At 43.2% G+C, this 16813-nt stretch overlaps 1 protein-coding gene across 1 annotated transcript in view; it reads right to left on the minus strand.

The window, feature by feature from the left end:
• Positions 1-16813, minus strand: part of clptm1l (CLPTM1 like) — a 118402-nt gene that overhangs the window by 32906 nt on the left and 68683 nt on the right. Inside the window, exons 7-8 of the mRNA XM_084313008.1 lie at positions 14018-14135; positions 379-473 (exon numbers count right to left, since the gene is read on the minus strand). Coding sequence (XP_084169134.1) covers positions 379-473; positions 14018-14135 — 213 coding nt within the window. The remainder of the gene's footprint in view (positions 1-378; positions 474-14017; positions 14136-16813) is intronic.

The following is a 16813-nucleotide window of genomic DNA, read 5'->3' on the forward strand; positions in this document are numbered from 1 at the left end:
GTGTATAATAGTTTATAATAATACCATTCAGTGTATAATAGTTTATAATAATACCATTCAGTGTGTTTAATAGTTTATAATACCATTCAGTGTATAATAGTTTATAATAATACCACTCAGTGTGTTTAATAGTTTATAATACCATTCAGTGTGTTTAATAGTTTATAATACCATTCAGTGTATAATAGTTTATAATAATACCATTCAGTGTGTTTAATAGTTTATAATACCATTCAGTGTATAATAATTTATAATAATACCACTCAGTGTGTTTAATAGTTTATAATACCATTCAGTGTATTTAATAGTTTATAATAATACCACTCAGTGTATTTAATAGTTTATAATAATGCCACTCGGTGTATAATAGTGTCTTACATGGAAGGCTGCTACGAGGAAGGTCAGAGCCAGGAAGTACAGGTTGGTGTCCACGAAGATGCCTTTGATCTCATCAGCGTCCTTCTCTGTGAAACCTGAACACACGACGTGAAAACATGGTGAAAATAAGACTGACTGGGAAGCTCTCTGAACAAGTGATAGTCAAATCAGTAAAAACATTGATGTACTATATATTGGAGATGTGATATTATTAAAATATGTGCTTAACAGTGGAATAAAATATTGGTATTTTCTCCGTTATAAAGAAGCTGCCAAGATCTAGCCCTATAGGCTCTATAGGCTCAAATCTATCTTTCCTGGGATCTAGCCCTATAGGCTCAAATCTATCTTTCCTGGGATCTTGCCCTATAGGCTATAGGCTCAAATCTAGTGCTAGAGTGGAAATAGCTGCACCATTTTAAATTATATAAGAGCTTACCCAGAAAGGGGCAAAATATTGCTTAATTTAGCTATTTATTTATGGGAGGAAATACTGCAATGTTCCATTTGAATTATTTATTTGATACATTTTAAGCCAAGCGACATTTTGACAGAAAGAATATTCATGGTCTCCTGACATTTTTAATATGACTGAATATTGTTCTATAAGTTTAGTTACACTTTAACAGAAGTAATGGTCATGGTTTCCTGACCTCCTTAACCCTCTAAAGCAGGGGTGGGCAATTATTTTTCCCGGGGGGCCGAATGAGCAACTGAAAATATGTTGGGGGGCCGGGCCGAAATTCCAAACTCAATTATGCATAATATACATTTTATTTCTATATAAAAAGCAGTAAATGGCATTGTTTTGACCCCTGGTAAGAGTGTATGTTATTATTTGGCAATTAAAAGGTGAGGTTAGCTTTCAAAAATATCATTTATTCAAATAGAATTTATTTCCAAAATGATAAACAAAATGTGTAACATTAATAACAAAGGGCATTTTGAGTTTCATATACTATTGAAACAAGGATTTTCTAAAGACATCACATCATCTTATAGCAAAAATAAACAAGACATGTCACTGAACTGTGTAAAGAAAAGTGTCCCAGTTTTGTAGCCTTTTTTACTTTACATGCCTATATTAAACATTTAAGAAAAAAAAAATCAAGTGTCCCATTTCACTTGTTATATTTCCACATTTGAGTGTTTTTCAGTTATTTTTTGTTTCATTCAGTGTGAGAAATCCAGTCTCTGTTGAGCTTTAACAAGTACATCAAAGTCAGGTTGCATGTCTGAGGTGGAGATGCGAAGCACAGCTGCCAGATGTTCATCAGTGAGAGAGGATCTGTACCTGGACTTGGTAAACGAGAATGAGAATGTCTGTTCACATATGTAGGTGGATCCAAAGAGAACCAACATCTTCTGAGCATGTCTCCTAAGCGTATATTGTGCGTGTGAACGTTGACATGAAAAGAAAAAAGTAAAAAAAAAAAAAAAAAAAAAATATTAAAAAAAGATTTTTTCTTTTATTTTTTTTTATTTTTTTTTTATTATCATGTAATCTTTCGCGGGCCGGTCAGAAGCATCCCGCGGGCCGGATGCGGCCCGCGGGCCGTACAATGCCCAGGTCTGCTCTAAAGGTTCGCCTGGACATATTGTTATATTGTGTTATATACAATATCTCCTGTCTCGATGGAACTCAACTTCATAGAGTTGAACACATCAAATATCTCGGCCTCTGGCTCGACTCAGGTCTATCTTTTAAATGGCATATTGATCATTTAATAAGGAACATCAACTTCAGTACTGGTGTTCTATACCGAAACAGAAAATGCTTCACATCTACAGTCAGAAACTTGTTCAACAACTCATACTACCAATCCTTGATTATGCTGCTGTAGTCTATCAGACCGCCCCCAGAACAAACCTACTTCCACTTAAGGCAATATACAACCGTTTATGCAGATTTGTGCTCGATTGTCCATATTTGACCCACCAAGGGGTGGAAATCACCAGTTTCATCACGATACGATACGATATCGATTCTTTGGACAACGATACGATATTTTCCGATATCACAAAGTCTGCCACGATACGATACGATGATTCGATTCACGTGCCTGCGATCGATATGAGACGATATTATATGCCCATTTAACACAATCGTAACATTTAAATCAACAAAAAAAAAGGCAATGGAAATATCATTTGACATTTTTATTTTTGATCTCTTCCAGACATTTAAATGAAAAACAATCTATTGTATTTAATACAAATAGACCTCCTGTTCACTTTTTTTTTTATATATATTAATATCCCATCACAGCGCTGTATTTTGGCTGGAAAAGGCATATTGGGAGTCAGAAGGTGCAGTACCGGCCAGATCCTGTTAGTGGGGCTATCTCGAGAATGCAGTAACCCCCCCTCCTTCCCAGTCCCTAGTGGACCTCTGCTGTCCTCTCTATCGCTCTATCAGCTTAGCTTAGTTAGCTCACGCTAACGCAACGTTAATTTCTGTATTTAACGCGACGTGGGCATAAAGGAATGGCGAGGATGGAAAGCATGTTAGATGCATTTGACCCCTTGTGGGAACAAAAACAACAGGCACTTATTTCGGGCAAAATAGGCTAACTCTGAAGTAATGCCGTCTAATGTCTACACACGCTGAGCTGCGCTGAGCTACTGTTGTTGTTGCTGCAGCCGGGCGGATATGCTCACGAGGGGATTTTCAAAATAAGAGTATCGCAATATGAATCAATCTTTTTACGTTGCATCGATCCTATTTGATAATTGATAATAGATCAATATATGATGTATCGTCCCACCCCTACAATGTACCCTGTATGAAAATCTCATTCTACCATTCATCTCCCACATTATTTTCAAATGTATTCATTTTCAGTACCCACAGTATCTCAAACAGTATTTGGCGGGCGCTCAAGTAGCACACCATGTACAGCGCTGCGTCGCAACACGGCCGTCCCGGGTTCGACTCCCGGACCCGGCAACCTTTGCCGAATGTCTTCCCCCGTCTATCTCCCATTCTTCCTCTCTCTCTCTCTACCGGACTGCCCGGTAGTAAAAAACTAATAATCGACCAAAAACATAAAATTCTTAAATAAAAAAAAAAAAAAAAAACAGTATTTGGAACCTTATACATCGACTACGACATTGCTCCCAGGTTTATTTTGAAGTTCCAACTGTGTCTACATCAGTTGGCAAATAATCATTTAAGTTTTAAGGCTCCTTCTGACAGGAACAACCTACCTGTTCATATCCGTTCAATAACATCTTTTCACTTATTTAAAACTGCTCTTTCCTCTCACTTTGAGATGACCTGTTCATGTTTTGGCTAATCATCATATTTTGACCATTCATCATTATCACAGTTCATTGATGCAATGACACATAATTATGTGTTATATGTACTGTTGTAGTTATTGTAGTTGTTACTATTGTCTTTTCTTTGTTTGTTTTGTTTAGTTCTTTGTTTTGTTCGTTTGTCTGATTGATGTTGTCTGAACCGTCTGTAAAATATCTTGTCGTAAATGTATGATTATTTTGTAAGTTCATCTCAAGGGGTTATTCATTATTCCTAATAAAGAATGTCAATATATATATATATATATATTTTTTTTTTGGAAATTCTGAGCTTGTTCTTTGAGTCAGTATCAAGAGCTATAGCTTTTGTTGTAAATGGATCCGTCATCAGCTCTATTCTATTTTCAATCTTTCAAAATGTTCTTATCCAGTTGCTATTGCATGTACACACATATGTGTCTGTGTGTGTGTGTGTGTGTATGTGTGTGTGTGTGTGTGTGTGTGTGTGTGTGTGTGTCTCTGTGTGTGTGTGTGTGTGTGTGTGTCTCTCTGTGTGTCAGGGCTCGAGACTAACGATGTCCCGTCATCCCGGGGACGATCAAATATTGATTTGGGACGAACAGACATCTTTTTTGGGACGCAAACGGGACGGAGAGGATTTTATTTTTTTCACAGGAAATGTCAATTAGCCGACTATCAGTGCGCGCATATATATATATGAATTATTCTACGTTAATAAAACATACCTGGTGATCAACTACAGTTTGCTGTAAACATTATGATATGTGTGTAGTGTTCTGATAACGACGGCTGCAGCGGGAGCTGGCTCATGCTGGATTTTGCGAGAAGCATGCAGCTGCTGAGCCGCAGAGCGGGGCCGCTGTGCCTGCACAGTGCAATACTCCAATTCAGCCATTGGCAATTCAGCCGTTGGGTGGGGGGCGCTGTTGAGCGGGCCTGTGACCGGACCTGAAAGCGCCCCTGGCTCTGCGGCTCTGCAGTTGCATACTATTGGGATTCGTTGGGAGCAGCACGGAGTCTCGACTCGGGACTTATTTTATTTTAGCAGCAGTTATCAATATCGACCAGGAGGACAGCGCGATCTAAGGGACATGTTTCATTACTAGTCAAGTGTCATTACTTTAGTTATCAAAGGTGGAATCTCTGGACGCAATGACATTATATAGTTTAAAGCTAAACTACGTTTTTCTTTCTTGTTAGAAGAGGGATAACTTATTCAGTTAGATTTGATTTGATCTTTATTTATCTCTAAAATGTTCAACCATAAACACTAGGGGTGCACCGATGTATCGGTCGGGTATCGGTATCGGCCGATAAGTGCCTTGTTGACTGCAATCGGCCTATCGGCCGATAAGCTCGAATGTGCCGATGGCAGTAGCCGATAAGTTCAGTCGCGTCCTGCACAACGGCGCCGCCCCCAGTCCCCCACACACACACACAAGCTACTGCATCAAAGTTACTACTAAATATTCAACATTCTCTTTTGAGACTCCGCTTCAGACTCTTATCATTTGGCACTAAAAGCTAAACATTGTCAATCAATCAATCAAATCCTTTATTTAACCAGATAAGCATCATTGAGATTAAAATCTCTTTTTCAAGAGCGATCTGGCCAAGCAAGGCAGCAGAAAGTTTCAACATAAAAAAGAACATCACAATAAAATACAGATAAAACATTTACATCAAGCTCCAATTTCAGGCAAGTTATCAAACAGGCAAATGATCAAACACAGTTGCACTGACCAAGGGAACTGAGTTCGTAGGATTTTAAAATGGCTTTGAATTCTCCGAGGGTGACCAGTCCTGGTAATTTTAGGTCCTCCTGTATCTTGTTCCAAGATGAAGGAGCAGTAGGGATGCCCCGATCACGTTTTTTGCCACCGATACCGATCACCGATCGTCGTGAGCCATATCAGCCGATACCGATCCGATACCGATCGTTTTTGATTAAAAAGAAATTAAAAATTATTTTATATAAAAAGTTTTTTTTTCTTTTTAATAAAATATATATATTATATAATTAGACTTGTACTTGTATTATCTGCGAGACATCACCACCACGCAACAAGTCAAAATGCTCGCTATCTGCAAACAGCTCCACTGTCTGTGTGTACTAGTAGCCGCCAGCTCCAAAAAGGATTCTCCGGCGCTGCAGCGGGACCCTATTGGTAACGTTATGCTTTGGTCATTTCACATTCAGCAAGCCCTCAGCTCGAATATGCATTAAATCAATGTTATAAGACATTTATATCAAGAGCTATCTGTAGCTACTGCTAGCCGGCTAGATGACGTTAAGACAGAACTTTAGTTCAATGGGACATTTCGTTTTGAACAGTAAACTAACATCAGCTAACGCAAGCTAACGCAAGCTACCGGAGGTATGAACATGGACTACTAGATTTTCTGGATCATTTGTTGATATCAGGAGCTATCGGTAGCTAGCCGGCTAAATACCGTTAGACAATGCCTACTAAACGTGAATAGTTGACTGGGTAATTTTGTTTAAACAGTAACGATAGCTAGGTAGCTAACGTTAGCGCAGGTCGAATGCACTACAGACTCGAGCAGAGGAGCCGCACCTCTTTGTTTACAAACTCTACACGGGGGCGGGCGGGGCTAGGGAGGAGGAGCAGTTTGCAGGTCCTGTGCGTCTGAGACAAGCGAGTGAGATATCCACTTGATCAGTTTCCGCGATCGGCGAATATGACTCATTATCGGAATTCCCCGATCGCATATTTATACTGATTATCGGCCGATAACGATCGGTGGCCGATCGATCGGGGCATCCCTAAGGAGCAGCATATTTAAAAGCCCTTTTTCCCAATTCAGTTCTCATATGGGGAACTTCCAGTGTTAGAGCAGCTTGAGAACGAAGGGCATACTTATATTGCTTTGTGCACAGAAGCACACTTAGGTACGAGGGAACCAGTTTAAGCAGAGCTTTGTGCACCAGAGAGAGCCATCGAGAAAATCGCCGTATTTGTAGAGATGGATAACTTGCAATGGTATAGGGTGCAATGGTGCACTCAATTTCCACATCCCGTGACAAAGCGTAAGGCAGAATGGTACACAGTATCAAGCTTTCTAAGGTACTGATCAGGTGCATACATATAGAGTAAGTCACCATAATCGAGTAGTGGTAAGAAGGTGGTCGAGATCAGGTGACTTCTCACTTTAAGTGAAAAACAGGACCTGTTTCTGAAAAAGAAGCCGAGTTTAAGCTTCAGCTTTGACACAAGTTTGTCTATGTGAGATTTAAACGTAAGGTTCTCGTCCACTGTAATGCCTAGATATTTGTAGGAAGCAACCCTTTCGATGTCAGTCCCTCCAGCAGTAACAAGTGTGGGAAGATCAGCTGGGAGTCTCTTCCCATTTGAGAAGAGCATAAACTTTGATTTGCCAGCATTTAACACTAGCTTAAGCTGGGTAAGATGTGACTGAACAATGTCAAAGGCAGATTGCAAGAACTCCATCGTTTGCACAACACTGGGAGATGAGCAATAAATTACTGTGTCATCAGCATAGAAATGGTAAGCAGCATTAGACAGGTTGATACAAAGATCATTTACATATATGGAGAAGAGTAGAGGTCCCAGTACGGAACCTTGTGGTACACCCTTAAGTACAGGGAGGAAAGATGATGATAAACCAGCAGACTGTACACACTGTGATCTATCCGTCAGGTAATTTGAAAACCACTCTACAGCCTGTCTAGATAAACCAATTTTATGTAGACACTTCGATAAAATGGCATGGTCATTGTCACCGATATGGCTGTCCGCAACATGTCATTAATTGTGTACGCGAGGTGGTCGCTCAGTGACTACGTTAACATGAGCTAGGTTAGCTAGCATGAGCTACCGGGAGATGGAAGACTAACGTTACTGGTGAAAATGTGATTTACGTTGGAATACTCCTTTGCCAACTTGCTGTACTTTGCTTGCAGGTCTGCAGCCATTATTGCTGGATTATGAATAGCCCCAACTTTAGCCAAGGTAACGTTATGGCTAAACCTTTAACGTTAGTTAACGCTAGCTTTCGGTTAGCTGTTCAATGCTATTAATAAACACAACCAAGCGAACCCATCACAGCTCCCCGTCAACACCCCTCTCTCGGGAAGATGGCATTTAAGAAAGTATCTGCTGTTAAAATGACACAAACATTCGTTTTGTGGCATTAACGTTATATAGTTAGTGTTACACGTTCAATAACATCAGCATATTATTTACCCGAAGATAGCAAGTAAGCAAGGCATTACTCCGTTCATAGCTCAGTTCCATTCCGTTGCTCATTCCGTACCCAACTACCCATTCTGCAATCTGTTAATAAAGTTTTCAACCAGACAAATGTATAGAAAGGCTTTGTTTTATTATAACATTTGTTGCAGTAAAATCATTGTGTCTCGTTTGGTCATCCTGTCTGTGGAGCGCTGGTCGGCGGGCAGCTAACGTATTAGCTTGTTGTGGTTCTCGCAAGCAGATCAATGGCGGCATGCCCGGAAGTAGAAAATGAATAAACGCTTGCCGATTGGTGGTAAGAACAGCAGGAGGTGGGTGCTAGCGGTGTGACGTAATTGGCAGAATCGACTGTCAATCAAAATGGTTCTATTGCATTGGTTGAGAGCTCTGGTTGAGAGAATAGTATCCATCTGCAGGCCGCCAGACGATACTGGGAGAGGGATAGTGCTACATGGCATGGTGGAATTAATACCATAAACATATTTCTTGATGTTTCCTTTTTTTAAGTAAGTAAAGAGGCCTACAAATACAAACATACACATACAAATATACAGTAGTTTCATTAAAAAAATATATATATTACAAAAAATTTAAATTTAAAATTAAAAATATTAAAAAAAAATTACAAATACTTATTTTTTGCCACAAATATCGGTATCGGTATCGGCCGATTGTGTTAGTTGAACAATCGGTATCGGTATCGGTGGCCAATTTACATATCGTGCATCCCTAATAAACACACACATTTGTAATAACAAAAAAAACTAAAACCAAATAAAATACAAATACATTTAAATATATTTTCCTATGGAAGGAATAATCAACAATGCTCCAATTGGTTGACTATAACAGCACCGTGACCAAATATCCCTATACTAGCACCTTGTTAAACACTTTTTTTTTTATATATATATATTTATTTATTTTTAATCATAATTATTCTTGTGAAATCTTTCCACCTGGGAGCCTTTTGACTAAATCAATTTATTCTCCCCTTCTCTGAATGGTGTTTCTTATGGCAATAACAACTATAGACGACAAAACCAAAGTAAAGAAACAACATTTGATTTTTGGGACGGTTACATTCACTTTGGGACGGTTAAAATTGTATTTCGGGACGGTTCTGGGACGGTGGTGAAAAAAGTTAGTCTGGAGCCCTGCTGTGTGTGAATGAATGAATGAATGAATGAATGAATGAATGAATGAATGAATGAAAACTTTATTAACAGATTGCAGAATGGGTACAGTACAGTACAGCTCAATACATACAATTGTTAAGGGGATGCAGACCAGAGAAAGACTTTCGTCTTGTTTACATCAGGGTCCCCCATTTTCAATTCATCGTAACATATATGACATACATGACATACAGATAGACAGTACTGCTACATCTATACATTTATGACATACCAGATTTGCAATTACAGTACTGTTTGTGATACAAAAAGAGTCCAGAAAGAAAAGAGTATATACATTAGGCGTAGAAACTGTACATTGGATTGGGTAGGTGGGGGTGGGGGGGGACTGTACATTGGAGGTGGTTGGGTGGGTGGGGGGGGGGGGGGGGGTTGGGTAGGAGTGGGGGGGGGGGGGGTTGGGTAGGAGGGGTGGGTGGGGGACACTGTACAACTGTACAAACAAACACTGTACATTGGATTATTGACAAGACCATACTTGGTAATTTACTGTACATTGGAGGGGGTTGTGTTCGGACATTTACAGGGCCAGTTTCGAGTTGCAGTCTCCCTTAGGTGTTTTTTGAGAGTGTTTTTGAAAGTGGGTAGTGATTCACATTCCTTTACAGCTTTGGGTAGGGCGTTCCACATTGATGTGGCATAATTGCGAAACATGTTTAGTCCCTTGTTTGAGCCGAATCTGGGTTTAACATGATTTGTGGAGCTCCCTCTGGTGTTGTGATCGTGGTATTCACTGACCTTTGGGAAGTATTTTGTCATGTACATGGTACCTTGGTCGTGTAGTAGTTGTTAAGTAGTTGGCGCCGAGGAGAGTGGCAGCCTTTTCATAGCAGCTCCCACCCCCTTACTTTTTATCGCGTTTACTACTTTCTTAATTATTCTTTTTGTGATTATACTTACATAATAGGTGTATAAGTGACTGTGCGTTGCTTTAGACCAAGTTAAGGCATTTGTAACAACTTCTGTGAAGTTAGCTGAGTTAGGAAAGTTCGGTCGAGCACAGCTCTGAACAATGGACAAGAACACCGGCGGGCTGGTTTACCCGCGGCAGCACAACAACAACAACAACAGCAACAACGGCGGGCTGGTTTACCCGAGGGAGGCTCTCCTCTGCTTTCGAAACAGAGTTGCAGAACCACCGAGGAATCTACCAGCCGAAATAAGGATTCGCAGACGGGGAAATCGAGCTGGCACGAGCGTGAAGGACAGGAGAGAGGACAGAAGGAGATTCAAGCCTTACCTGCCCGCTGTCGTCATGGGGAACGTGCGATCGCTGGTCAACAAGACCGACGAGCTCTCAGCCCTGATGATCAACCAGCGTGAGTACAAGGAGGCAAGCCTACTGTGCTTCACCGAATCCTGGCTGAACGAGAACATCCCGGACAGTGCAATAGAACAGGAGGGTTTCACGGTGGTGCGCGCCGACCGGAGTAAACAGAGCGGCAAGCGGAGAGGCGGAGGGCTTGTTGTCTTTGTGAACTCCAAATGGTGCCACCCGGGGCACATCACCATTAAGGAACGTATCTGTTCCCCCGACATTGAACTATTGGCACTGAGTCTGCGGCCATACTATTTACCGCGAGAAATAACACACGTCCTGGCTCTCACTGTTTACATCCCTCCCAGCGCGGCGGCGGCGCAGGCGAGTGACGTCATACACTCCACCGTCGCGGCGCTTCAGACAAAACACCCGGATGCATTTATTTTTATCAATGGGGACTTCAACCATGTCAGACTGAACAAGACCCTGACAAACTTCACCCAGTATGTCACCTGCAAAACCAGGGGAGACAAAACTCTGGACCTCCTGTATGCTAACGTGAAGGAGGCTTTCAGTGCGACTTCCCTGCCCCCCCTCGGCCAGTCAGACCACAACCTTGTGAGGCTTGTATCCACATACACGCCTCTCATCAAGAGACAGCCTTCGACCACCATGTCTGTCCCACAGTGGTCTGACGACGTCGAGGAGGAGCTACAGGAGTGTTTCAGGTCGACAGACTGGGATATGTTTGAGAGGGCTTACGGTGATGACATTAATGGACTATCCCACTGCATCACAGACTACATCAGGTTCTGTGAGGAGAGCATCGTACCCACAAAGAGGGTACGCTGCTTCTCAAACAATAAACCCTGGATTAGCAAGGACATTAAACACCTGCTAAACAGGAAAAAGAGGGCCTTCATGGCAGGGGACACTGAGCAGGCCAGGGCTGTCCAAAGGGAGCTAAAAAAAGAGCTAAGGGCAGCCAAGGTCAGCTACAAGGACAGGCTGGAGGGCAGACTACAGGCCAACAACACCAGGGAGGTGTGGGCGGGGGTTAGGAAGATCACTGGTTTCAAACAGCAGGGCACAGCTGTGGAGGGCCCTCCAGAGCGTGCAAACGAGTTCAACACGTTTTTCAACCGCTTTGACCAGAGTGGCCTCCCCACACCCCTCCCCCCACCCATCGACACCAGCACCAGATCACACCTACAAAGCAGCCCCCCCACCCCCCACCCCCCCACACCCATCAGCAACGGCACCCCACCCCCAACACCAGCAGACTGCCCACCACCCCCAACCCTGACGATCACAACCAGTCAGGTCAGTAGGCAGCTCTCCAAAATTAATGTAAACAAGGCCAGAGGACCGGACAACACCAATCCCAGGGTGCTCAAGGTATGTGCAGAGCAGCTGGCAGCACCGCTCAAGCATCTTTTCAACCTCTCCCTGAGGCTGGAGAGGGTGCCCCAGCTCTGGAAGACCTCCTGCATTGTCCCGGTGCCCAAGAAGGGACGTCCCAGCACCCCCAACGACTACAGGCCAGTCGCTCTGACGTCACACGTCATGAAGACGTTTGAGAGACTGGTCCTGCAACACCTCAAGCCCCTGGTGCGTGACTCCCTCGACCCCCTGCAGTTTGCATACCAGGCAAACATCGGGGTGGAGGATGCCATCATCTACATGCTCCACAGAGCGTACACGCACCTGGAAAAGCCGCGCAGCTCAGTGAGGATCATGTTCTTTGATTTCTCCAGCGCCTTCAACACCATCCAGCCGTCACTGCTAGCGGAGAAGCTCTCTGCGATGCAGCTGGAGCACGGCTTGGTGGCCTGGATCAAGGACTACCTCACTGAGAGGCCACAGTACGTCAGACTAAAGGACAGTCAGTCTGACGTACTGGTGAGCAACACCGGCGCCCCCCAGGGAACTGTGCTGTCACCCTTCCTCTTCACCCTCTACACCTCAGACTTCTGCCGCAACTCCAGCGGGTGCCACCTGCAGAAGTTCTCAGACGACTCCTCCATCGTAAGCTACATCACCGACGATGATGAGGAGGAGTACAGAGCCCTGGTGGAGAGCTTCGTGGGGTGGAGCGACAGCAACCACCTCCAACTCAACACCAGTAAGACCAAGGAGCTGGTGGTGGACTTCCGGAGGGGCAAGAAGAGGCCCCCCCCGATTCCCATCTCCATCCGAGGGGTGGAGGTGGAGATGGTGGACTCATACAAGTTCCTTGGGGTACACCTGAACAATAAACTGGACTGGTCGGACAACACAGAGGCCCTCTACAGGAAGGGACAGAGCAGGCTGTTCTTCCTGAGGAGACTCAGGTCCTTCAATGTGTGCAACAAACTGCTGCAGTCTTTTTACCAGTCTGTTGTGGCCAGCATCCTCTTCTATGCTGTGGCATGCTGGGGAGGCTACATCAACTCAAGGGACACCAACAAGCTCAACAAGCTGGTGAGGAAGGCTAGCTCCGTGGTGGGAGTCGAGCTACCTAGACTTGAGGTGATGGTAGAGAGGGGGATGATAAGGAAGCTGGATGCCATCATGGAGAACCCCTACCACCCCCTCTACGACGAGCTAGTCAAGATGAGAAGCTCGTTCAGCCACAGACTCATCCCCCCCCGACACTCAACAAACCGCCTCGGACAGTCCTTCATACCAGCGGCCATCAGGCTCCACAACAGTGGGCAGCGACTAGCAGCCTCCAGGCCCCACAACAGGGGGCAGCGACAGCGACTGCTACCAGACATTGACCTGGGACTTATAGGAACCCAAGGGGGACAAAGTAGACTACCCTGGTACTTTGATTAATGTATACTCAGTAGATAGTAAATTATTATAACACTACCTCTTGCATACTGCACCTCATGTGACACTGTGAATAATGTGAATATTCCTCAGCTAGTCAGATAGTAAATTATATTGACCATATTGATCAAATTGTTTACACTGCCTGTGTTGTCTTTTACTACCTGTATACTGTGTTGTTTTACTACCTGTACCCCTCCCCCCCTCCCCCCCATGCTGCTATGATGCCTGAATTTCCCCAAGGGGATCAATAAAGGAATATCTTATCTTATCTTATCTTAGTGTATCTTGTAGACCAGGTGTGTCTCTCTGTTTGTGTGTGTGTCTGTGTGTCTGTATATATGTGTGTGTGTGTGTGCGTGTGTGTGTGTGTGTGTGTGTGTCTGTATGTGTGTGTGTGTCTGTATGTGTGTGTGTCTGTATGTGTGTGCGTGTATGTATGTATGTATGTATGTATGTATGTATGTATGTATGTATGTATGTATGTATGTATGTATGTATGTATGTATGTATGTATGTATGTGTGTCTGTATGTGTGTGTGTCTGTATATATGTGTGTGTGTGTGTGTGTGTGTGTGTGTGTGTGTGTATATATATGTGTGTGTGTGTGTGTCTGTCTGTCTGTCTGTCTGTCTGTCTGTCTGTCTGTCTGTCTGTGTGTGTGCGTGTATGTATGTATGTATGTATGTATGTATGTATGTATGTGTGTGTGTGTGTATGTGTGTGTGTGTGTGTGTGTGTGTGTGTGTGTGTGTGTGTGTGTGTGTGTGTGTGTGTGTGTGTGTGTGTGTGTGTGTGTGTGTGTGTGTGTGTGTGTGTGTGTGTGTGTGTGTTCTTCCTACCAAACTGCTGCAGTGAGAACACGGCCTCCTGCATGTGGATCCAGAATCGCAGTCGACTCAGAGAGATGGAGTCATAACTGATAACTAGAGGGACCTGTAGAGACGTGCTGTTGATCTCCTAGAGAGAGAGAGAGAGAGAGAGAGAGGGAGAGAGAGAGAGGGGGGGGGAGAGAGAGAGAGAGAGAGAGAGAGAGAGAGAGAGAGAGAGAGAGAGAGAGAGAGAGAGAGAGAGAGAGAGAGAGAGAGAGAGAGAGAAACATAGAGAGAAAGACAGAGAAGGAGAGAGAGACAGGCAGACAGACAGGAACAAGTAACAGGTTGAAAAAACCCTTAGCTCAGAACTCTAAAAACAGAGTCCATTCTCTTCGGATCAAATAACAAACTCAGCAAGACCGACGGCTTCTCAGTTACAGTGGGTGACAATATTGTCACAAGGAAAGATGAAATTACATACTGTGATGGGAATGTTATCTATACATTAGGGCTGCGACGATTAGTCGACATAATCGACGACGTCGATCATAAAAATTCGTTGACGCAGAATTTTAGTGTTGATGCGTCGTATAAAAAGTAAACAGAGAGAGCCGGTAACGTTCATTCAAAACTTCGCAAATGCACCACAGGAAGTGCTGGGGCAGTATCATTTCCCTTGTCTGCCATGACTGCATTCTGTGTACCAACGACAAAGAAGAAGAAAGCAACAGCGAGCACTCTGGAACCGTGATGACAGCTACTCGGATCATGGGTACGTTTTAGCTTACATGTTGGAAAACAGAATGTCTCATGGATAATGCTTGCTAAGCGAACACTACATTTTCAGTTAATATGTTGTGTCCACCAACTACTATGTAACGTTAGCTAACGTTAAACGGCGCCAAGCTTACAGGCTACTAGAGCTTGGCTAGGCTACCGGTGTTTACAGCTCCGTGAATTAGCACCAAGTGTCGTATTTTTGTATTAATTAGGTAAGTTAACTTAGGTAAGTTAAGATAGCTAGTGCCAACGTCCACTGTCTATATAGCGCCATGGTCTAGACTAGGCTGCTTTTTTTTCTCAGTTGGAAAAAGTTGAACTTTTTGGGCTAAGACTGCAGAGACAGGGAACGTTAGTGCTAGCTATCTTATATCTGATGATTTATAAGTTTGCTATAGCAATGCAATCACAGGTTCCTTTATGGACGCTGTCATTTGTAAATGGTATGTTCCCCTGCAGGAGATCAGAGTAAGACAGACAGCTCCTCTCACTCACACACAGCAAACAAAATACCTAGAAGTCTGTCTGATCTGACTCATCCACCTCCTCTCCTCTCCCCCTACAGCTGTTGGAGATGGTGGAGCCTAGTGAGTGGATCCACGTCACCCTCCTGGCCCAGGTTTACAGCCCCATCAGAACCACAGTGCTGGGGCAGAGGCTGCTACTTTTAAAACATTATCTTTACATTTAAACTAGCACTTTAATTTGTATAATTTAATTTGTTTATTATGATTGATTATTGTATTTGTTATTAAAATACATTTGATTAAGCAAGTAGCTTAATTAAGATCCAAATTAAAAATTTTCATGAGTCCTTAGCAATATGGGATCATGTTAACACTATGGGTGCCGGCCAGAAATCCGGAAAATGACTGTGGATTGCCAGCGCTATTTGTCTATGGAGAAATTCCCCTTCTTTGCAGGGCTATAACTTTTTAAATTATATTGCTACATTGCCATTATTAGGGCCCATTCAAAGTCCTATATGTATTGTTCATTGTGTAGCAACGTTAAACTTTTTCATTCACATATTCATAGTAAAGTATGGTCTAATGTATAAGTATGTTTTCATCTCTTTCTGCAGCTTTCTCCAGAACGTGATATATAGCCCCAAATGCATTATATTGATGATGAAATACAGTTTGATGGCAATCGGGGCGATATAAAAAATTTCAATTGGACGTACTTCTAGAATGATCTACGTATGATCTGATGATGACCGGATGGGCGGGGGATCGTTTATAATTCCGTGGGCAGCGTTATATCATTCATCTAGTGTGGGTGATATGTTCATCATAACAGTTTATATGGAATACGATAAAAAATAACGCTGAATCTTACCGTATCCTCCTCGCGCCGTTGGGCGATGAGCGTGGAACAGTCATTTACCTATTATGGTATGTAGAAATATCGGGTCCATTTCCAGCTTGTATAATAGTATATATGTCCAAATCATGTTGTTTATCGAGTTATTGGCAATCGATCGCTATGTATTGTGTCGAGATAGAGTCCCGGTAGCCAAACAGAGTGCCCGGAAGTAATTTGGCCGACCAGCACAACCTCCATAGCACTTCCTGTTTGGCGATTGCGCCGATCGGCCACCAGATGGCGCTCCTGAACCGCCAGAGAGCTCAGTGGGTCCTCCTGGTGGATCTCAGGCCAGCGGAGGGGAAATATGAATCCGATCGCAGATTTTTGAAATATTGATATAAGGACGCTGTAAAGCGTCCTCCGGCAACTTGAGCATGGCCGGGAATGACGTGTTAAAGCGTTTTCCGGCAGTCAAAGTGTTAAGGCAGAGGGAGGGTGACATTCACAGGTGTGCAGACTTGAGCATGTGAGGTAAAACATGCACTGGAGCCCTGAAAATGAGCCGCGTCCACAGGAAGCAGAGATGGAGGGTGTGACAGAAATAATCGTTAGATTAGTCGACTAATCGAAAAAATAATCGACTACCAAAATAATCGTTAGTTGCAGCCCTACTATACATCTGTGTGAAAATACATATTAGACTGTTGCTTTGACACATTCGGGGCCAAGCAC

This window comes from Notolepis coatsorum, assembly GCF_963971535.1.
Source record: "Notolepis coatsorum genome assembly, chromosome: 4".
Classification (NCBI taxonomy): Eukaryota; Metazoa; Chordata; class Actinopteri; order Aulopiformes; family Paralepididae; genus Notolepis; species Notolepis coatsorum.